Genomic DNA, 21,818 nt, shown 5'->3' on the forward strand with positions numbered 1-21,818 from the left:
GGCGTACGTACGCGTACCCCGCGGAAAAAAATACCAAATCCCGGGGCATAGTGAAAAAGAAGTTTGTGGGGCCCCAATCCTCCCCCACACTGTCCCGGGGACCGCCAACCCCGGGGCAAAGTAATTATTTTACACCTCTCTGCAACACAGCCCCCTGTATGCAGAGGGAATTAGTTCCCCCTCTGCAAACGCGCCAGGGGGCTGCATTGCTGAGAAGTGTAAAAAGGGGTGTGGCCTCATTACACCTCTCTGCAATGCAGCCCCCTGGGGAATACTGGAGATTCCTGGTGGGCTAGTTGGCCCCCAGGGAACCCCAGTATTCAAGGGGAATTAGTTCCCCCTCTGAAAAAGCGCCAGCGGGCTGCATTACAGAGAGGTGTAAAAAGGGGCAGGGCCTCATTACACCTTTCCGCAACGCAGCCCCCTGGCGCATACTGGAGGTTCCAAGTGGGCTAGTTGGCCCCCATGGACCCCCAGTATGCAAGGGGAATTAGGTCCCCCTCTGCAAACGCGCCAGGGGGCTGCGTTCCAGAGAGGTGTAAAAAGGGGTGTGGCCTCATTACACCTCTCTGCAATGCAGCCCCCTGGGGCATACTGGAGATTCCTGGTGGGATAGTTGGCCCCCAAGGACCCCCAGTATGCAAGGGGAATTAGTTCCCCCTCTGCAAATGCGCCCAGGGGCTGCATTGCAGAGAGGTGTAAAAACGGGCGTGGCCTCATTACACCTCTAGGCAACGCAGCCTCCTGGTGCATACTGGAGGTTCCTGGTGGGCTAGTTGGCCCCCAGGGACCCCCAGTATGCAAGGGGACTTAATCCCCCAACTTAGAACACTCTACTGGGCACGTTTGCACAGTGGTGAAGGTAGGGGGCGGGGCTTGAGGTGATGTGAATGCAAACATGCCTTGAGGCGCATTTTAAGTTGGGGAATTAATTCATATTCAATCCAGAGGTCTCCTAGAGGGCAACTAGTCCAACAGGTATCTCCAGTAAGCGCCACGGAGCTATGTTGCAGAGTGTTGTAAAAAGGGGGCGTGCCCTTTGAACACCTCTCTGCAACACAGCTGCCTGGCGCATACTGGAGGTACCTAGTGGTGCGAGTTGGCTCACAAGGGACCTCAGGATTAAAGAGGAATTAATTCCCCAATCTAAAACGCGCCACAGGGCGTGTTTGTACACATGTTACCTCAGGTCCCGCCCCCTTCCTTCACTATTGAGCAAAATATTCCTGTAAATTCAGCCGAACTACGAATTCCAATTTACTCACCTGTTATCACAAGAAACGTCAGTGCTGCATCTTTGAGCGCACTACTGATCCTGAAAAGTAATTCTAACCATACTTACAGTAACTTGAATTTCCTTCCATAGGCTAACATTGACTGGTTTCACTTGGAAATTTTCTTAAGTGTGGAGTTTTGGAACTTAAAAAAATCCTCTAAATTCTGCCGAACTACGAATTCCAATTTACTCACCTGTTATCACAAGAAACGTCTTGAATAGCTCACTACTATTCCTGAAAAGTGAATTTAACTGTTCTTACCAGTAACTTGAATTTCCTTCCATAGGATATCATTGCCTGATTTATAAAATATATATAAATTAAAAAAATATTAAATAAATAAGAAACAAATTACAATGTTATTTTAAAAAAATATATATTTTTCAAATTATATAAAAAATATGTAATGTAATTTGAAAAATAAAATATCTAAAAATAAATCATTTAAAATAATGTAGTAAATCAGCATTAAAAAATGTCACAATTAATACATTTACAAATTATCATTTAAAAAACCTTAGAAATGCACTGAAAAAACCATAGGTTTCGCAAACGTTATAGTTAGGAATTAGCATTTAAAAAACCTTAGAAATTAACTAAAAAACCATAGGCTTCACCCATGTTATAGTTAGGTGGACATTTCACTTACACAAAACCATTGAAATTCCCCCGTTATAGTTAGTTCAGCTAACGATAACTCACGCGCCCGCAATGCACTGCTGATGACGTCACATATTACATCACTCATGACATGGTCATGACATCACTCATGACATCTCAAATGATATCACTGATGACATCATCCTTGTGAAAGAGTGGCAGACCTCCTCTCACCCCTATATAACCATTGATACACACATATATAGAAAATAGAAACTAAAATTTACAAAAAAATGGAGATACCAATACCAGTTAAAACAACCTATTCAGTAATTCCAAAATCTACGTACACATCCACTCATTCACCAACAGTTCTATATAGCCACTCATACATGTACTCACTCATCATATGTACTCATACACCTATACATCCTGTTATACACGACACTCATCCATAGTTACTGACAACATACTCACACATGCAAATAAACTATCAAACATCCATTTATTTCAATATACAGCTATACACACACACCACTACACTTACTTTTACAGAAACGTACACATACTTACTCTCTTAAACAATTAGGTATAGAAACACATACTTATTTATACAGGAACTCTTCCAATCTGTCACTGTCATATATCCTTACTTATATACATCAATACTCACATATACTAGTTTAAAACATATGTACTTACTCATAAAGACACCATTGAGGCAGTCATTCACTCACTAACACACCCATACACACACTCATCCACCCATACAGTCCTGAACACATGCTGTTTTCAAAACACATACAAACAGTGAGTCAGTCATTCATGCATCTGTGCGCTAAGTAATCCCCCCACCAAACCATACAGACACTCATTCTGATACTCAAAAACCAACTAATAACCCATATATACACCTGTGTAGCTATTCACCAACCCATGCAGCCACTTATACACAAAGTGAGACACTAATATAGAAATTTACATATTTAAACATTACTCGCTAATACATGTATTCACTAAGATACACTTAATAAGTCGGTTATACAATCAAATTTACAAAAAAACATCCATTTAGACACTTATTTACCCATTTATTCTTCCATCGACCTTTAGATATACATATATAAAAATATTTATTTTTCAGAAAGACACACATTCACTGGATGATGTAATCAGTGATGTCATTTGAGATGTCATCACTGATGTCACTGACCATTTCATGAGTGATGTAATATGTGACGTCATCAGCAGTGCATTGCGGGCGCGTGAGTTATAGTTAGCTGAACTAACTATAACGGGGAAATTTCAATGGTTTTGTATGAGTGAAATGTCCAGCTAACTATAACATGTGTGAAACCTATGATTTTTTTAGTGAATATATATACATATATATTTATATATAGAGGTATTTTTTGTATATGCTTTGGTGTCCCCACACATGGGCGGGACTTTTCAGTGCCTATGACTATTGATGAGTATCCCCTGGAAGAGAACCTCTTGTTCTGAGCTAAATTCTGAAGTTCTGTTCTCTTTGCACCGGACTATGAGAAGGTAACTTTTTGGGCACTGGCTTACCTGGTTTCTAAATACGGCCTGTGCTCCATTGCAGTTGGTCTGAACTTGTGACTTTCCCCTGGTCTAGTACAACTAGATAAGTGAGAGTATCACTTTGATCTTTTAGGGGCTATCTCTTCCAAACATTTTTAAATTGCATATCTCCAATTCTACTGATTTGATATTTGTCATTTTGATCTCTTTTTTTATGTACTCTAGTTTTCTAAATCTGTTTGGGGGTTTTCTTGTGCTGTGTTTTCGTTTTCATACTGACTGTGTACTGCATAAACACTTTACAAGGTACATCTAAGTTAAAACTGAATGCTTTTGTACCAAGCTAGCAGAGAGTTAAGCACAGGTTAATTTAGTGACTTTTGTGGTTCACCCCAACAAGGATTGTGGTAGTTGACTGAATAGGGTTTTCATTCCTATCAATCTATAACCCACTTTATTATAAGATCATGTCCCTTAGGGAATCTCTAGAAAGGCTCCAAAAACACACTTTAAATAATGTTGAAAATTGTCTGGTTAACCTATGTGTCAGGCAAAGACATATGCTGGAAAGCTTAGCTGGAAACTTTTTGAATGGTGTGGTTCACTTTACTGTCACTAAGCTAACAAAGCAAGCCAAACGTGGGAAACAGAGTTATGGCTAAGGCACGGACAAAAACATGGACGTCATACATACGAATATATAGGCAATTATCCCATTTATAATTTTGAGGAAAGACCACCTTCAAAAAAGTGAAAGTTTTTGAAAACGGACATTAAAGAGACTCTAAATTTTTCTTTTAATCGTATTGCACGACAAATTGAATCTTTAAAGTAACACCAGCCAGTTTGCAAGGTTAACCATTTCAACTTCTTAGTTCATGACAGTATTTGGCAGAAAATCTTCAAATAAGCCTAAGACATGCTTCATGAAAGAACACTTGCTAAACAAGGGAAAATTAGCTATGCGCCACCAAATTTTTGTTTTCAAACTATCAATCTCAAGAGCTAGGACTATTGTGACACAGAGTATTTAAAGAGAGTTTAATAAATAATTTGTTCTTACCTTATTAGAGTCATTACTTGCTCTGCTAATTGACACATAGTGCTTTATCTTCCTGCAAAATAAAATACCATGTTACTTTCAAATCTAAAGCAATTTGCCACATCGACTACACAAAATAAGAAATACTTTCACAACATTGGATTTTTATACTAATTTGTAACCCCCATTCTCCATTGCCCTACACACAGATGCAGAATGCCTTTAATTGCCTAAATGAGGTTGAGATGTTCACGTCATCTGCACAACCGCAGATGACTGCAATATCTTGTCAGATTGGACACGCAGCTTGCACTGGAGCCCTCCGCCCTTTAAAATAACAAACAGTAGCAAATGCAATAGGTTTCGCCTATGTGAATAATAACAAGCTGCTTTTTGTTGTAAGTTGCAGCTTTGTGAGTAGTTGTGTAATATAAGTTACTGAAACTCTGTTAAAGTATTATGACTAGTATATTGAAAAAGGAAATATTTTGTGCTTTTACTGGTGGTATTATAAAGTGGGAGATTAGCTAAATGGGGTGAGGACAAAATAAAAAAAAAACATGTATCCATTAAGTACAGTGTGAATGCAGATGAGGCGTGGGACCGAGATTAGGTGAGACTGCGCCGCATCTCGCCGGCTGCACCTTGCTTTAACTAGAAATACATCTTGCAGCGATAAAAGCGGAGTCGTGCCAAGGGGCTCCCTTGTGTGCCTCTGCACCGAGGATCTAACGTTCATCCCTGTAGTTTGAGGGGAAACAATTTAAAAGACCAAGAGTTTAGTTCATTGGATATGGGCTAATAGTTTCAAAAAGATGGGAGCTGTATCTGTGTATACAGATATAAATAAAACGAGAGGGGAAGCAACAAGCGGCTAAGTGCTAGGTGAGCTTCAGGAGGGAATTCTGTACTCTTGGCTCTATCGCAGAAAACGCACTAGAGGGATGAGAAGAGGTAGTGATGTAGCAGTCAGAGCTGCCAACTTCAGACTTAGGGTCCATAGTTCAAGTCTCGGTGTTGGCTCAACAGTCGGTGATTCTAGGTATATGAGTTAATCTCCCTGCGACTACAAAATGAATGTGTAATGTAAGTGGTGCTCATCTAAAGCGCAAAGAACATTTTACCAAACTGCAAGCATGAGAATTTAACTCATTACAAAATGCACAACAATTTTCCCTCCCACATGACAAACCACGGAAAACGTGGAGAAATCCAAGTACTTGCTGGAGACTGTAAATTACGTTTTTTTTGTAATTACAGTCTGTTTGTGGAGTTTTGCAGCGGCATCTCTTGTTTTTTTTGTGCCGTGTAACAGCTCGGTGGACGGGGTAAACAGTTTGAAAGAGGCGTGAAGTAGTTCAAAGGAGCGCTGCATAACAATAAAGGCGTAAAGCAGCCTTCCGAGGCACTCGCAACAAATCTGACAAACGGGTTGAATTCCGTCTTGGAAGGAGGGGGAGCGGAGGCCATAGATGGGTCAGGGTGAGAGGAGTGTGTAGTAACGGCATGTTCCTTTAATTGGAATGTTATATATGTAATTGGAATGTTTGGGTGCTGGGCAACAGTAACTGGTGGATCTTGTGTCATTCTTGATGTACCTTTACTGGAGCTGCATGCATTTCTTCTCTCTCTTGATTAAATACTTGTTCGTGCCTACAACTACTCTCTGTTTCCTGTTTCCACGTCTTATTGAGGTCACTACAGAGTGCAAGCACCAACAATGAGTAAGCAGAGACGACGGGGAAAGCAAGAAAAAAAAGCTCTTGCTTATGGATGCTGGTTGCACAAAGTGCATTTCAAAAGGGGAGAAATCCGTAAACTCATTTTACCCAAATTGACATAACTCCAAAATTCCAAGTTCTAAAAGTCACCGGCTGTAGTCATTGTAGAAGCCATTGCAGAAGGTTTGCCGTGGGGATAGATGTTATAAAAGCCGTAGAGTAATTTCAAATAAAATAATTTTTATTTGTTAGGAAATTGGTTAGCTAATTCACAAATCGACAGAAATGACTGGGCGTCCTATGATGCAATTGAACAAAGTGTATTTAACACATATGACATTCTTGCTATGCCTCTCCTTGGTTTGCCTAGAGCCTCCTCCATTCCGACAGCTGAAGAAAGCAAGACTTGGAGAGAGGGGTGAAGATGTGGTGTTGCAGCCAGAGCTGCTGACTTTAGAGCTGGGGAACTAGGTTTGAGTCTCTGCATCGGCTCAACATTCCATTAGCAAATCGTGTAATCCTCCCATATGTAGGAAGGTAGGATCCTTCTGCATGGTTACCCCCACTTTTTGCTGGGTGCCAAGCTGTTTATTCACGAGTCTGTCTGGGATCCTGCTAATCAGGGCCCCAGTCTATCTTCTTTCTCCCTAAACTGTTGTACCTAGGTACAAGCCCAGATTGGATACTGGGGTACCGTTATCAGTCCCTAGTATATGGTACCCATGTCCCAGGGCATAGGTATCCTAGAGATCTCCCATGGGCTGAATCATGCATTACACCACCCATGAGAGACCATTAGAAATTGAACTACAGGCCTGCCAATGCAGCCTGTGTAAGTTGGTGCATGCACCACTTACTTTAGATTTAGGTTTACTATATCCAAGGATACATATAGAAGGGGGTCCCAGTACATAGAACCATATGGAAAAAACAAACAACAAAATTATGGAAAGCAAAACTTGTCTGAAAACTTGTCACGTCTGTTTTTACTCACAGTGTGAAAAAGCAGCATAAATAGCACAAATTACACAAAACAGATGTGTTTCAAGAACCTCATAAAAAAGTGTGTGCCCCAAGATGTGAAAGGAAAGGAAGGTAGTGCAACAAAATGATACATTTTCTTACATACAGTCTTAATTGTGTGACAGAACTTCCCAGTTTGCAAAGCAGTACATAATTCTCACTGGCTTCAAGCGTGAGCCAGCTTTGAACGAGGACAAATAAATGAGAAAAACATTTTTATATTTCAACGTGCTTGTAATGCTGCAGAATATATCGGATTCATTTTTAGCATAAGCCGTTGTTGTGGAGGAGAAAAAGTCAACGTTTTGACCCCAAAGGTGATAGGCGACTGTTTCAGCCTTAAGGCGGGGTCTTCATCAGGACGTGGGGGGGAGTAAATGTGCGAAGGGGCGAGGGAGTCTAAAAGAAAGGGAAGGATCATGAATGATCTACTCAAAACAATGCCTGAATCATACTACTGTATACAAACAAACAAAAGCTTTTACCATGGATGGACATCAGAGCATTTGGGCCAGGAGGCTCCAAATCCAGGGCAGCGCGGGCGATATAAAATGATAAGGAAACTCATGTAACCTCTAAGTACCCTTTTAAGCACAAAAGCCAAACATGACGGCGTCATTCATTCGTGTAACTCACTATTTTGTTTGCGATCACCAAGAACATAAATTACTCGGGTGATGGCATCAAGAACACTCAGGATATGCTATTGGAAGCTGAAAAATAAAATAAACCAGCAACTGAGTCAAAATAAGGACAGTGGAATATAGTAATACAGATGAATATCTGCTATATATGGGTACCATTGCAGAATTACTCACGAAGCAGTAGATACAATCTGGAGAAAAGTTGAACAGGGGCCTCTGACGAAGTCGGTATCCTCTGCAATAAAAATGAATGAAAAACTTGTACAGCCACCACTCGGCTAAATAAATCTAAAATCACAAACCACAAACACGGATACCAGCCCCAGACTGGTGCTGTTGGTCTAAAACCCTTCGTACCTTGTTGGACGGCCACAGCGAGGCACCTCCGTGACCGTGTTCACCCTCAGAAAGCGCTTTCGCCAGCAGAGCGGTTCAGGCCGATATTAAACAGTCGCTGCCGTAAAGCATGCACGTACAACACGCTGGATGCATGAGAAACAGTGAGGAAAGACTATATCTATTGTTGGTAGCCCTCAAGGTGGAAAGAGCTCCCTAAGGACGTGCGGATGCGTGATAGGTTGAATTCCAAGGGGGAGGTGATGGGCATAATATGAGGAACAATCATACTCATCCTGCTTGCATTTACTGACAGTACATGTGTAGTCTAATATGCGCATACCTCCCAGACATAGGGGTAAAAAGCGCCAACATTAGCGTTCAGAAATCATCATGTTGTTACATTGTAAATATAGGGATGCACAAACAACGCGTACCTCCCTGGCACGGGGGTAAAGGCACCAACATGTTCTCTTGTATGTATGATCATGTCTAACCAAAATGATGACAACTCCTCATGCATCATGGCTCAGGGTAGTCATACGTTAGATTACTACCCCCTATGTGTAAATAGAGAACTGGGTATGATTGCTGGCCTCAATGTAAATAGCGAGCTTGGTAATATATCCCCAATAGACATTAATAACGCGCTGTATATGGTGGTATGTAACTGTGTGTTTAGAAATATGAGTGGCTGTTAGCTACCCGGCTTTAGAGACTAAGACTGAATAACAGGACCGGATCCAACTTCATCTCATCAAAGCGGCTAGCTGGGCATTGTTGCTTTCTATTTCATTGAGACCGTTGTCAATGGAGTAAAAAAAGGCCATCCACTTAGATTCACGAACATTTAGAATCGAGGTTATGTCCCGCCCCTTTGGCCGAGAGTGACTCTTTCAAGTGCAGTCCATTTCACGGTTTCAGCCTCCTGGCCCAAATACTCTGATGTCTATCCTATGGTAAAAGCTTTTGTTTGTTCGTATACAGGAGTATGATTCAGGCATTGTTTTGAGTAGTTCATTCATGATCCTTCCCTTTCTTTGAGACTCCCTCGCCCCTTCGCACATTCACTCCCCCCACGTCCTGATGAAGACCCCGCCTTAAGGCTGAAACGGTCGCCTATCACCTTTGGGATCGAAACGTCGACTTTTTCTCCTCCACAACAACGGCTTATGCTGTTGCTTTGGTGTCACTGCCCTTCAGGAGACAAGATCCATTTAGATCCTTAATCAGTCACTGCTCATCGGGTTCAGCTGTAAAAATCTAATTCATAATAAAATCCCATAAATCAAAATTTCTGTTGGGTCTGGACATTTCTTTAGGTCAAGGATAACAGAGATTAGTTTTTCTGTGAGTTCAAACTTAGTTTTTTGGTCAGGGCGCATGTAAACTTTGATTAGTACCAGAAATAAATACATTTCCTGGTTGCAAGTTGTTACGTTATAATACCAGACTTTTCATGTGATCATTTAATGCTTTAAGCTTGAACTGTCACAGTTATGTAGATTGCGAGACCATTTTTCATTCATTTAACTGCTGGGTTAACAAATTCAATGTAACCCAGTGTTAAAATAGAGGACAATTAAATGTACCCAGTTAACTCCCCCACCCATTGTACTGTCATAATTCTGCGTCTCCAGCACCACTTGCGTTCTAATTCACGGAGCCACTTGTCTCATGTATCTTAGTCCCATGCTATCTTTGCTACGCTGCATCGTCCCTGAATGGAATGGGCTAAAAATATATGCCTTTAGACTCCGCCCACCGCCTCCAAATCTTAGGGTGTTTTTGTGGGCAGCCCGTGCTTTAAAAATGGGTATCTCCAACCCCATGTTAAAATCCTAGCAATTTTTCCATGCCGATAAGGAAGGCGGGCTTCAGGTTTCCAGTTACGCGCAATATATTGTTTTGCTAGCACTAGGCCCAATAACAGTAGATGACATTTATATATGTTCCCAGGGGAGGGTTCTTTTAACTTTTCCATCCAGTGTGCTATGCTGAATTCAAGAATCCTCCTTGCCTTCCTGTCCATGATGTATGCTAGGTTTGGGAAGATTTGTGTTGTTTTTTTATGTTTTCCAGGAGTGGTGGTTGGGTAACTGTAATCCAAATCTCAACATTTTCCATGTTTGATGGAGTTGCTGCTGATGTGTTCCTTTCTGATAGAGCAAGATGCAATTCTTTGTTATCTTGAACATTTTAGAACATTTAATAATTCTTTGAGTGCTCCTCTAGAGTTTCATTCATTGGACTTGATCCTTATTGTTGACGAGCTGTTGGTTGCGGTTGGACGTCTTCGTAATTGGCCCCAGAGTCTCAACTGTGTCTGTTTGCAGCCTACATAACATAGCTCTGTATTTTTGTCCACTTTTTCTCTGAAAACATTGGAGTAATTAATTCAAACAAGGGCTTAACTCACTCAGTAAGGTGCAAGCTCTTCCAAAGTTAAGAAATCCATCACGGCTTGTAACTTCCTTAACGTATTTAGAGGTTGGAAACTTTTGCAGGATATCATGTGCCAATCCTTTCCCCTCCCTAGACAATTCATATCCGAGAAGAATGTCATCAAGATATGAAATAATCGATTTCTTAAACTTAATTTTATACACGTCAGGCTAAAAGTGTCACTATGCTGTACACCCTAGCCAATTATTCAGTCGAGTTATTGTAATTCAGATGCTGTCAATACATGATTGCGCCTCAGAGTCTTCGTGTAAGTCCCTGAGGCAAAGAGCCTAGGGATGTTCTTATACTCGTGGGGCATTCTGGTACAAACATACTGAAAAGCACTAAATTAAAAAACATTTTGAAACTGGAATTTTGGTGCTATATTTTGACTCACATTGTTTCATATATTTTTCAGCTAGATTTGTTATTGATCCAATGCGTAGGCACTTTGTACTGCATGTGTGCATGTATGAACATTTAAACGTCTATAATCTAAAACAATTCTTCAGGAATTGTCAGGTTTTAGCAACAAACAAAGAGGAGAGTTCCTGGAGGAATGACTAAGCAATAGTATGCCTTAATCCTGTAACTGATCGAAAATAGCTTTTAAATTGCACTTATTTTTAGGTTTAAGAAATATTGAGCCTGAACCTAGGTCACTTCTTAAGGGAATCAAATGTGGAACAGATTCATTGTCCCATCCTGCTTAATTTTTATATACTTCAAGAGCCTGCTTTAAGACCCATTCACACACATTTTTCCCTGAGTTATTAACGTACTAAGCAAGAAAATGCTTGAAATATTACCTCCTCACCTCCCGGTGCATCCCTTTTAAAAAAGAGCCAGTCCTCCTCTGTGAGGAGGATGTCATAAGTATCTGACAAGTGAGACCAGAATATAGCTTTGAAGTTACACGCTATACTACCCTCAGTTTGCATTTGTACATCATAAACCTTACTTGCAGGGTTTACACGTCCATCTGGTGACTGGACCTGTAGTCTTTAGTTGGATTCACCACCAGAGGCTCCTTGAGAGCTACTATCAGTTCTGCTGGGCTGTCTAGACGCACTACTGCCAAAGTCCTGTTCCCCAAAAGTATCTGTAGCATCCAAGGCACTAAACCAACTACGTTATTCTTCTTCTGAGTCTGAACCTTTCTCTTCCTTCTTTATACTGATTTCAACTTCATGAGTTGGCTCACTTTTTAGGTTGCTATACTTATCTTTTCGGTGATACTTAGTTTTGCCACTCCTTTCTGTATTTCTACCACCCCCAGGGTCTTGCTTTTTAATTTTACAGCTGTTTCTCAAGTTATATATGCCCCTACTAGACTCGTGCTAGAGAGGATCAAGTTCTGATTTTTGTTTGCTTTCTGATTTTACTTTCCCTTTGGTGCAGCTTTTTCCTTAATGGGGCGAGGTGTCTCATTTTTAGGTCTCAGACCGTAGGCTGCGCTTGCGCAGTCTCGCTCCGAGATTTAATGTTTTCCAGAGTGGGGCTTGAACCCGCCCCTCTTCTCCATTGACTGGCTTCCTAAACGGAGGCCAGCCATTGAGGGAGAGGGGCATCACTCTGTTAAAGCCCCGTCTTTTTCCGATTCGGGGGCGCCTTTTTTCGCTTCTTTCTTGTTTTCTTTCTCTCCTCTTCCCATTGGCTGGAATTTTTCCTTCCAGCCAATGGGAAGAGGAGAGAAAGAAACAACACCCCCGAATCAGAAAATGACGCTGCCTCGCCTCAGAGTGTTGCGTGTTTATCTAGGTTCCTGATCGATACTGTGACCTTATGCCCCTATTCGGCTATAAATCCATTTATTCCCTATATTGGCATAACCGTTCAAGTTCGATTTTCTGAAAAGTCATCTCTGGCCTCACACGAACAGAGCCACATTCCAGCATAGCTCTCTGCCACTTCCTTTGCGACCAATTAGTGCAATGACAGAGCAGAAGTCACTATCTGATATTCCTAGATTAACACTCCGAGTTCTTCAACAAGATAAAAACTCAGCAAACCTGGAAATCCCTGCTTGCTGTGTTTTGATTAGTAATGGAACTCTAATGAGCAACTGATAACTATCACTTCCTAGTGACATCTTTAATTGACGTCTTATGTCCAACAAACTTGCGTCAAACCCGGCACCTGTCAGGTATAAATATTACCAATGTTGCCTTAAGCAATGCGAGCTACTGTTGCTGATGCCAGCTGCCTGCAAGACCCCGTGTTGGTAAATCTAGCACTCTGTCGCTGCAGCCTGCTGTCCCCTGTGGTGGTGAAGCTACTGATACCATTATCGCTGCTAAAGCGCAAACTATGGTGCAGTACGCTTAGGAGCTGAACAGCCGTCCCTCTGCGAAGACATCCAGCAGATTCCAGCTGCCCGCGGACGCTGTCCCCCCTCCTTCCTCGACGCGCTGAAGAGACCCGCTGCCTTTCTCCTGCAGAGAAATCCAGCTCCGGCGTTTCCGGTCTACCCTCGCGGGTGACTGGGATATCGAGAGTGACCCCTGAAGGAGATACCAATCCTCCATCATTCTATTCAGAGGTATGGTGTTGACTAAACCCTTAGACGAGAATTCTTGAAACAAACCTTGGCAAAACCAACTTAACTTAAAGCTACTTACTTACTCCCCTTCCACGTGTTAGGCTTAGGTCAGGCACACTGGGGTAGGCTTAGTTAGAAGCACCAGTTGAGTATGTTAGCCTAATGTATATATGACTGTATATATGTTTTATTACTTTTAAACCATTGTATGGCTAAGAAACCATATCAATGCTTTTACAGTTCTATTTCGCAATACTTATCTTACTGTACGTACTTTTTATAATAACAAGTCTTGCAATTGTGGCAATACATTTCTCTTGTACGAGAAGAAAGACTGTTCAATAAATGTTAACCCTTTATTGACAAAAGCCCGTCTCTCTATTCTCTACATCTCGTGAAAGTAAACTGCACTAGACTGACTGAGTGAAATACATGTCTATTGTTTCACACGACCCTAGAGATTGACTCTTGATCTGAGGAGCAAAGTTGTCATGTTGCACGGTTGTTGGAAAGCTGAATCCCTTCTTATCTGTGCCAAGGAAGCTGATCACTTCCTATGCAGAGAAGAAAGTTTCCAGTGACCTCTGAGCTAGTTGGTAACACAACCCAATTAAGTTTAGCATAGTCAGTGGAGGCCTGGAATATCCGCAGTTCCACGTCGATACTACTGTTTATGTTATTCCAATGCGCAGGGTCTAGTGGGAAACTAGGAACTACACTACAAGAGAAACGTGGTCGTGTGGAGCACTCTGCTCGGTTTACATTTCAATAGGGTGAGTACTGTATTCTGCTACTTCTTAACTGGCCCTGATAAAACTACAGCAAAATAACGGCCAGGAACAATCCCTGCTCTTACTATGATATGTCACTCACTAGCGCATGCTGGGAACTCAACACTGCCGGCCCCTGGCGTGGTTCTTCCATCTCAGCCTAACACCTCGAAAGGCAGACTCCCGGCTTGACGTAGAGGGCCCAAACTCTACTGCTCACCTCTCCCTTCTCATCCGCAGATGAAGTTTCCCCTCATGAACCAAAGCCGGCGAGATCGGACCCAGGCGGACTCGACTGCTGTACATACTCCCCGGTGAGCGGTGCTGCCAGAATTGTTGCTACGTGCAGCGGAGGCATCCGGTGTGACTTCCCGAGAGAGACCTGGAGCCCCTGCTGTGTTGGGCGATGGGGTTGGTGCTTCCACCGAAGCTACTCTGCCTGCCCGTCCTGAAGCACTTAAAGCTGGGTTTAGTATCAAACACTTGTACTGGTTTGCTTTAAGCACACTTGTATTGGTTTCCTTCACGCAAAATGTAGGGGGAGGCCAGTCACGTAGCTGTTTTTTGTTGCTGGTTATGTTGCACTTAAACTTCAAATTGTTATCGAGCAGATGTTGAATTGATTGTATCTCCAGGGTTAAACACCTTTTGTACGAAGTGCTCGAACTTGATTTAGAGAATGAAGTTTGCTTTCTTTGTTTTCGGTGACTTTGGAAAGTTTGTTTGCTCAGATTGCCATGCGGGGGTTGCATCGGCAGCCGGGTGATGGGCCTGTGTAGTGTGGGTTTCTTTTGTGCAGAGTTGTTGTACAGCACACCGTGGCCAGGCCTGAGGAAGTGTTCGCCTCACATCTTCATTACGGCAAGGACCGTGCGTCTCCAGCCCCTGTTTATTTGCTGTTTTGGAGAAGATGCCCGCTGCCTTTCAAGTACAACATGCAAGCCTTAGTCCAGAACTAAAACCCAGCCAGTTTCGATGTTTTATTAAACATAATATAGCCCAGTTGGAAATTTATTGATCGGTCCCCCAATAAAACCATGGAATGTAAATTGGCTGTAGTTCTTTTAAAGCCCAGAATGCCAGGTTCCAACATTTGCCATTTGTAAACAGCAGAAACCCTTCCATCACCAGGGCTGGAGGGACGTCCGCTTGCTCCTTGTGCTTGCTTTCGGCCCCCCCCCCTCGTTGTGCTTGCTGTCCTGCCCCCAGTTGTGCTTGCTTTCCTGCCCCCCTCGTTGTGCTTGCTTTCCGCCCCTCCCCGGTTAAGCTTGCTTTCCGCCCCCCCCTGGTTGTGCTTGCTCTCCTGAACCCTGGTTGTGCTTGCTCTCCTGACCCCTGGTTGTGCTTGCCCTCCTGACCCCTGGTTGTACTTGCTCTCCTGCCCCCTCGTTGTGCTTGCTCTTCTGACCCCTGGTTGTGCTTGCCCTCCTGACCCCTCGTTGTGCTTGCTCTCCTGCCCCTGGTTGTGCTTTCTCTCCTGCCCCCTCGTTGTGCTTGCTCTCCTGCCCCCTCGTTGTGCTTGCTCTCCTGCCCCCTTGTTGTGCTTGCTCTCCTGCCACTTGGTTGTGCTTGCTCTCCTGCCACTTGGTTTTGCTTGCTCTCCAGCCCCCTGGTTGTGCTTGCCCTCCTGACCCCTGGTTGTGCTTGCCCTCCTGACCCCTGGTTGTGCTTGCTCTCCTGCCCCCTCGTTGTGCTTGCTCTCCTGCCCCCTCATTGTGCTTGCTCTCCTGCCCCCTCGTTGTGTTTGCTCTCCTGCCCCCTTGTTGTGCTTCCTCTCCTGCCCCCTCGTTGTGCTTGCTCTCCTGCCACTCCTGCCCCCTCGTTGTGCTTGCTCTTCTGCCCCCTAGTTGTGCTTGCTCTCCTGCCCCGTGTTTCCTCGTTGTGCTTGCTTTCCTGCCCCCTGTTCCCTCATTGTGAGCGTTTTTTTCTCAGTTTTTTAAAATAATTAAATTCTTCAATGGAATCCTTGAGGGCAGAGACACATTACATATCAGGTATGATTTAGGTATGCATTATCTACATGTAGGCGCTCCTGCTGCACAAATATCACTACACTTCACTCTGCATCAGCCTTCAGTTGCACTGAATCGGTACTCTCATGGTGAAACTCATGGTGACCCTATGACTCCTATCTCTGCTTCTCTTGCTTATCATTTTTACACCTGTCCTCCATGACCTATTTGAAACAATATGCAATGGAGGCTCAGGTGTTCTTGGTCTATAAAAAGTAAATGTATAGAGCCAGGAAACTATCCAGCGGCTCTCTCCAAAAGTAAGGACAAATTGTAATACCTCATGCACTGGCAGCTGACTGTCCCTTTTACCATAGAGTATGTACCACCTGGGTGACTGTGTGTATGTGGCTCTGTGTGTGTGTGTGTGGCTGTGTGTGTGGGTGGGTGTGTATGGGTGTGTGGGTGTGTGTTTGTGTGTGTGTGTGTTTGGCTTTGTGTGTGTGTGTGTTGGCTGTGTTTGTGTTTGTGGCTGTGTGTGTGGCTGTGTTTGTGTTTGTGGCTGTGTTTGTGTTTGTGGCTGTGTGTGTGTGTGTGTGTGTGGCTGTGTGTGTGGCTCTGTGTGTGTGGCTCTGTGTGTGTGGCTGTGTGGCTGTGTGTGTGTGGCTGTGTGTGGCTCTGTGTGTGTGTGTGTGGCTTTGTGTGTGTGTGTGGCTATGTGTGTGTGGCTCTGTGTGTGTGGCTCTGTGTGTGTGGCTCTGTGTGTGTGGCTCTGTGTGTGTGTGGCTCTGTGTGTGTGTGGCTCTGTGTGTGTGTGGCTCTGTGCATGTGTGTGTGTGTGTGGCTGTGTGTGTGTGTGTGTGTGGCTCTGTGTGTGTGCCTCTGTGTGTGTGTACCTCTGTGTGTGTGTTTGTGGCTCTGTGTGTGCGTTTGTGGCTCTGTGTGTGTGTGTGTGTGGCTCTCTGTGTGTGGGGGACTCTCTGTGTGTGGGGGGCTCTCTGTGTTTTGGGGGCTCTCTGTGTTTGGGGGGCTCTGTGTGTGTGTGTGGAGCTCTGTGTGTGTGTGTGGAGCTCTCTGTGTGTGTGGGGCCCTGTGTGTGTGTGTGGCTCTGTGTGTGGCTCTGTGTGTGCGTGTGGCCCTGTGTGTGTGTGTGACTCTGTGTGAGTGCGGCTCGAATACACTCTCTGAAGGAGTTAAATCTAGATAAACTGAGCAGAGCTCAGGGAGACTTCCATCACATAACATGTGCTAGAAAATCTGATGGAAGGAATCCTCTGAGGGGCGTTTTCTACAAGGTGCTACAACTTGATTGGCTGGAGTTTGGTTCTTTTTGAATGATATGGAGAAGACACTTAAGTGAAATGTTTGCCAATGAATCGCAAGCTCTTCCACCAGCTTAGGGTCGGTGCGCTTCCACTTCACGACCTAACGAAGTCTTGGACCAATAGTGGCAATGGTCACTGCCCATATTGCAAAGAGTTGGCAGAAACAGTCGAACACTTTTTTTTCGTCTGCCCTGTGTACCATGCCCCAAGACAGAAGTGGCTACGCCCAGTTTGCAGGTCTCTGGGTACACGATCGGCGAGAACAGCCAGTAGAATTTTGAAGTCTGACACCTCGTCACGGGTGGTAACTGGGGTTGCTAAATTTATGAGTTGGGCTTGGATCGTGCGGTCCAGGTTGATTAACTCCCAATTGACTACTTCCCAACCTACTTGAATGGGTACTGGTCTGAGGTTACCGGAGAATGCTATACTGTATTATAAATGATAATTTTAATACTGTTTTTTATTATAAGTCTAGTCTTGTGTATGTGATTTAATACTATTTTATCAAGTTTTTTCTGCACATTAATTTATTGTTTTATCATGGTACACTTTGTCATTCATAATTGCGAATTTGCACAACAAGGATATTGAATCCCTTTTTAATGTTCTTCTTTGTAGGGATTAGGACTGTTTTTATGGCTGATTTGAGTAGCTTGTCTTTTATGATGAAACATCAAATAAAGACTATTTTTTGACTTGACTTGAAATGTTTTCCATCCCTTCTAGACAATGTATAACACTGTACTGCTTTTTAGTTATACATTGGGATTCCCACTTTGACAATGAGGAATGATTCAAGCATGTGAATGTATGAAAGAGCCAATACTGGAGATAGAAAAGAACCAACAATGGCGTAATTGGGTGGTGCTTATATGCAGAAGCACTCGTATCTTCTGGAGCGGAATGACATTGGTGCAGAGTCGCATGATGACACCTGTCAGAGCACAGGAGCACTGCTTTTAAGTTTCTGGATCCAGTCTGATGCCCAGAGGAATATTCACAAGGTGAGGAATCTGTGGTTAGAAATATCTATCAGAAGCTATATTTCTGTATTGTATTCCGGGAATGGTACAGTTGCTTATAATGAGGATCTTTGAGTGTTGGCCTAGAACCATAAATAAGTCAGAAGAAGGCATTTGATGCTATACACTTGCATACATAATGAAATTAAATGTCGCCATCTAAGCCTCTAAAAGGGACAACTCACAGAACAGCTGTTGGCCATTATTTAGGAAGCAAATTAATAGAGGAGATGTTGCTACATCTGAACATTAAATGTGCTACTAGGACACTGGCTCATCTAAAACTGATACACAATGTAATGTATTTGTTTTTCTGGGCATGGAAAAATAGAACTTTTGCAGATTTGTTAATGCATTTTAGAAAATTAGCACTTTTGCCAGCCTATTTCCTAAAATGTGTTAAACATTTAAAAATGATATACATTGATTTATAATGGCTGCAACGCAGCTCACACATGAAGGTGTGTGCTTAGTAATATGCGATCTGGCCACAACAATGGGAAATCATGGGAAAGTACAGTTTTTTCGTTCATACCGCCAGCACCACAATTCAGGAAATCTGTATATTCTTAACAAAATTAAAGTAAAAGAAGCTGGAAATATATAATAAATATACGTATAATACATTATGTAACAATTTTACAAATTCTTTACTTACCCTCCCTCTCCAAATACGGGTATTATTCGAACATTGTGCTGGATCTTCTCTCCATTTTTCCCTTTGACATAACAAATGCCTTCCCATTCCTATGAAATGCATGATTTTGAATGGTTACATTTTTAAAGTAACAATACCTAAAACACACATGTAGTCATCCAAAAATAAAAACATACCATATTGAACTAAAAATATGGTGCAGTAAGCCACCAAAGCATCCTAATAACTTCGATCTCAGAGAACTGCATGCCACAACAGGAAAGCAAGGTTCAAGTTAAAACTACTTACGGAAACTGGGAAATACCTCTATTTCTGAATAAGGTTTGGTCAGTTTTGGACCGCACATTTAGTAAGACAAATTTATAAGAACGAATATGACCATCTAGGATTATACTGACCCTAGAATATCCACTAAGTAGAATATCTACATTTGGAAAAGAGATCCCAGGCTGTGGTTTTTATTATCACCCCTCCTTTAATATTGCAAGAGAGCCAATCTACGTTTCACTCAGACACTCATGAATAATTCATAGTAGACCTGGCATCCTTGGCACGGTTTTCCCTTAACCTTGTGCCTTCAGGCCTCTTGTTTTTGCATGCCTTACGACTCTGCACACTTTACCACTGCTAAAGTGCTTGTGCTCTCTCCTTATAACATGGTAACATTGGCCTATACCCCATCGGCATATTTAGTTTCATTATAAGTCCCTGGTAAAGTAGAAATGCCCCTGCCACGGGCATGTACATTAAATGCTGCTAGTGGGAATGCAGCACTGATTGTGTCACCCACTTAAGTATCCCTTTAAACATGTCTCAGGTATGCCATTGCAGCCTGTGTAGATGTGAGAATGTGCAGTCTAGTAGTTGGGTGTGGGTGGAGCTAGGGGGCCAGAGGAAGAGGAGGAGTAACGGCAGCAAGGGGTTAGATAGAGTAGGGACAGGGAGGGGCGTGGAAGCAAGGAATAAAGCTCCTGATAAACCTAAGTAAGTGTCTATCGTTATTATAAGCAAGACACTACAGCTGGCTACGAGGGTGGTATGGTGCAGTCTGCCACCCCTGAACCCCTGAAAGGAAGCGTCCTGTCCCGAGCAGAGCACGAGAAGCAGTCGCCGTCGCGACACGTGTGCCCCTGTTGAAGCCGCCGCCAAAGGTGAAAGGCCAGCGGTATTGACCCCTGCTCCGTGAGAGGTCGCGTGGAGCCCTGCTGAATCAGCGCGGTCGAGCGCTGGAAGTGCCTGAGGAGACGCGCTGTTATGCGCAAAAATCGGGTGCTCACCCCGGATGTGTGCACAGCAGTACGCAATTGAAAAAGAGATCGGGAGCCTACCCCGATCCTGCCTGGTTGCTCCAATGTACAAGGAGTGTCTGAGGCATCACTGAGGCATCGTGGAAGTGCCTGAAGAAAAGTGCCGGTACGCGCCAAAGTCGGGAGCTCACCCCGGATGCGTGCAAAACAGCACACAAATAAATAAATGAGGTCTGGAGCCTACCCCGATCCTACCTGGTTGCTCTGGTGATCAAGGAGCATCTGAGGCATCGATGAGGCAATGCTGCATGAAAACCGGCTGCCGGTGAGTGCCGAGTAAATCCATGTGAGCCTGAAGAGTGAATAAATCCAAATCTCGTGGAGGACGAGATTTCCAGACCGGCAGCCATCTTAGAATCAGGCAACCTGGGAGACATCCCCTGTGAAGTGCCTGAGCGGCCATTTTGAGGTCAGGCAGTGCCAAGAATCAACAAGCACGAGTAAGTGCAAGAGTGAAATGACAAACAAGCCCGAGTAAATGCAAGAGTGAAATAAACAAGCACGAGCCAATACAAGAGTGAAATAACAAACGAGCAAATGCAAGAGTGAAATAACAAACAAGCACGAGCCAATACAGGAGTGAAATGAAAAACAAGCACAAGCAAATGCAAGAGTGAAATACAAACAAGCATACGGTCTTGCCCTGGCAGAAGGCGACATCATGCGAAGGCAGTACAGGATTGGCCCAAATCATCCTCCGGTTCTTCGCACTCCAGCAGAGACTCTCGCAAGTCGCACTGGATGAAAAGGTCACCGTCTAGAGAGTCCAGATCGGCATCTCCGGAATCAGAATACACGGATGAATATGTCAGCATGGTAGCCGATCCAGATCAGTTGAAGTAATATCCCAGATCTCTGTGGGAACTCATGCAACCAAGTTTGTATTGGACAGTGGGACGTCACTGAATTATATCCCTGTGACTGAGTACAACAAAATGAAGCCACCACCCCCCTTAAGCCCGGCATATGTCAGAGTCCTTACGTGGATGTCAAAGAAGCCTCTTACCTGTCTGGGAAAGTTTGCAACGACACTCAAACACAAAACCACCTCTGTGCCGGCATACATTCATGTGATCGAAGGTCCGGAAGCTGACTGTCTCCTCAGTCTACCCACCGCGGAGCGCCTTCGGCTAGTTGAAATTTTCAGCGATGATCCAGAATTATACATAAGTTCCCTAAGTTATTCACTGGGCTTGGAAAGATGAACAAATGTCAGATTCGACTACAGATTAATGAGCAAGTACGCCCTGTAGAGCAACATCCCAGGCGGGTACCTTTTCACCTTCAACAAGCAGTGGAGAATGAAATTCAGGAGCTATTACAAACAGACATTATTGAACGAACAGACGGTCCAACACCATGGGTGTCACCTGTGGTCATCGTGCCAAAGAAAGGGACCCCCGAAAAGGTGCACCTATGTGCAGACATGAGGCTCCCCAACACTGCCATCGAAAGGGAGCGTCATCCAGGACCTCACTTGAGCGACAGGATCTCATCATTAAATGGTGCGCGAGTCTTTTCAAAACTCGACTTAAACAAAGGATACCATCAGCTGGAACTGCATGAAAAATCACGCTACATCACAACATTTGCCACTCACTTG

General features: G+C 43.6%; 1 protein-coding gene across 2 annotated transcripts in view; it reads right to left on the reverse strand.

The window, feature by feature from the left end:
* The window catches only part of PDE8A (phosphodiesterase 8A), a 2,218,572-nt gene that overhangs the window by 812,503 nt on the left and 1,384,251 nt on the right, over positions 1-21,818 (reverse strand). For both annotated transcript variants that reach the window (XM_086958243.1, XM_086958242.1), the window contains exons 9-10: positions 18,909-18,997; positions 4,489-4,540 (exon numbers count right to left, since the gene is read on the reverse strand). In XM_086958243.1, the coding sequence (XP_086814369.1) occupies positions 4,489-4,540; positions 18,909-18,997 (141 nt within the window). The remainder of the gene's footprint in view (positions 1-4,488; positions 4,541-18,908; positions 18,998-21,818) is intronic.

This window comes from Lissotriton vulgaris, chromosome 2_1, assembly GCF_964263255.1.
Source record: "Lissotriton vulgaris chromosome 2_1, aLisVul1.2, whole genome shotgun sequence".
NCBI classification, from domain to species: domain Eukaryota; kingdom Metazoa; phylum Chordata; class Amphibia; order Caudata; family Salamandridae; genus Lissotriton; species Lissotriton vulgaris.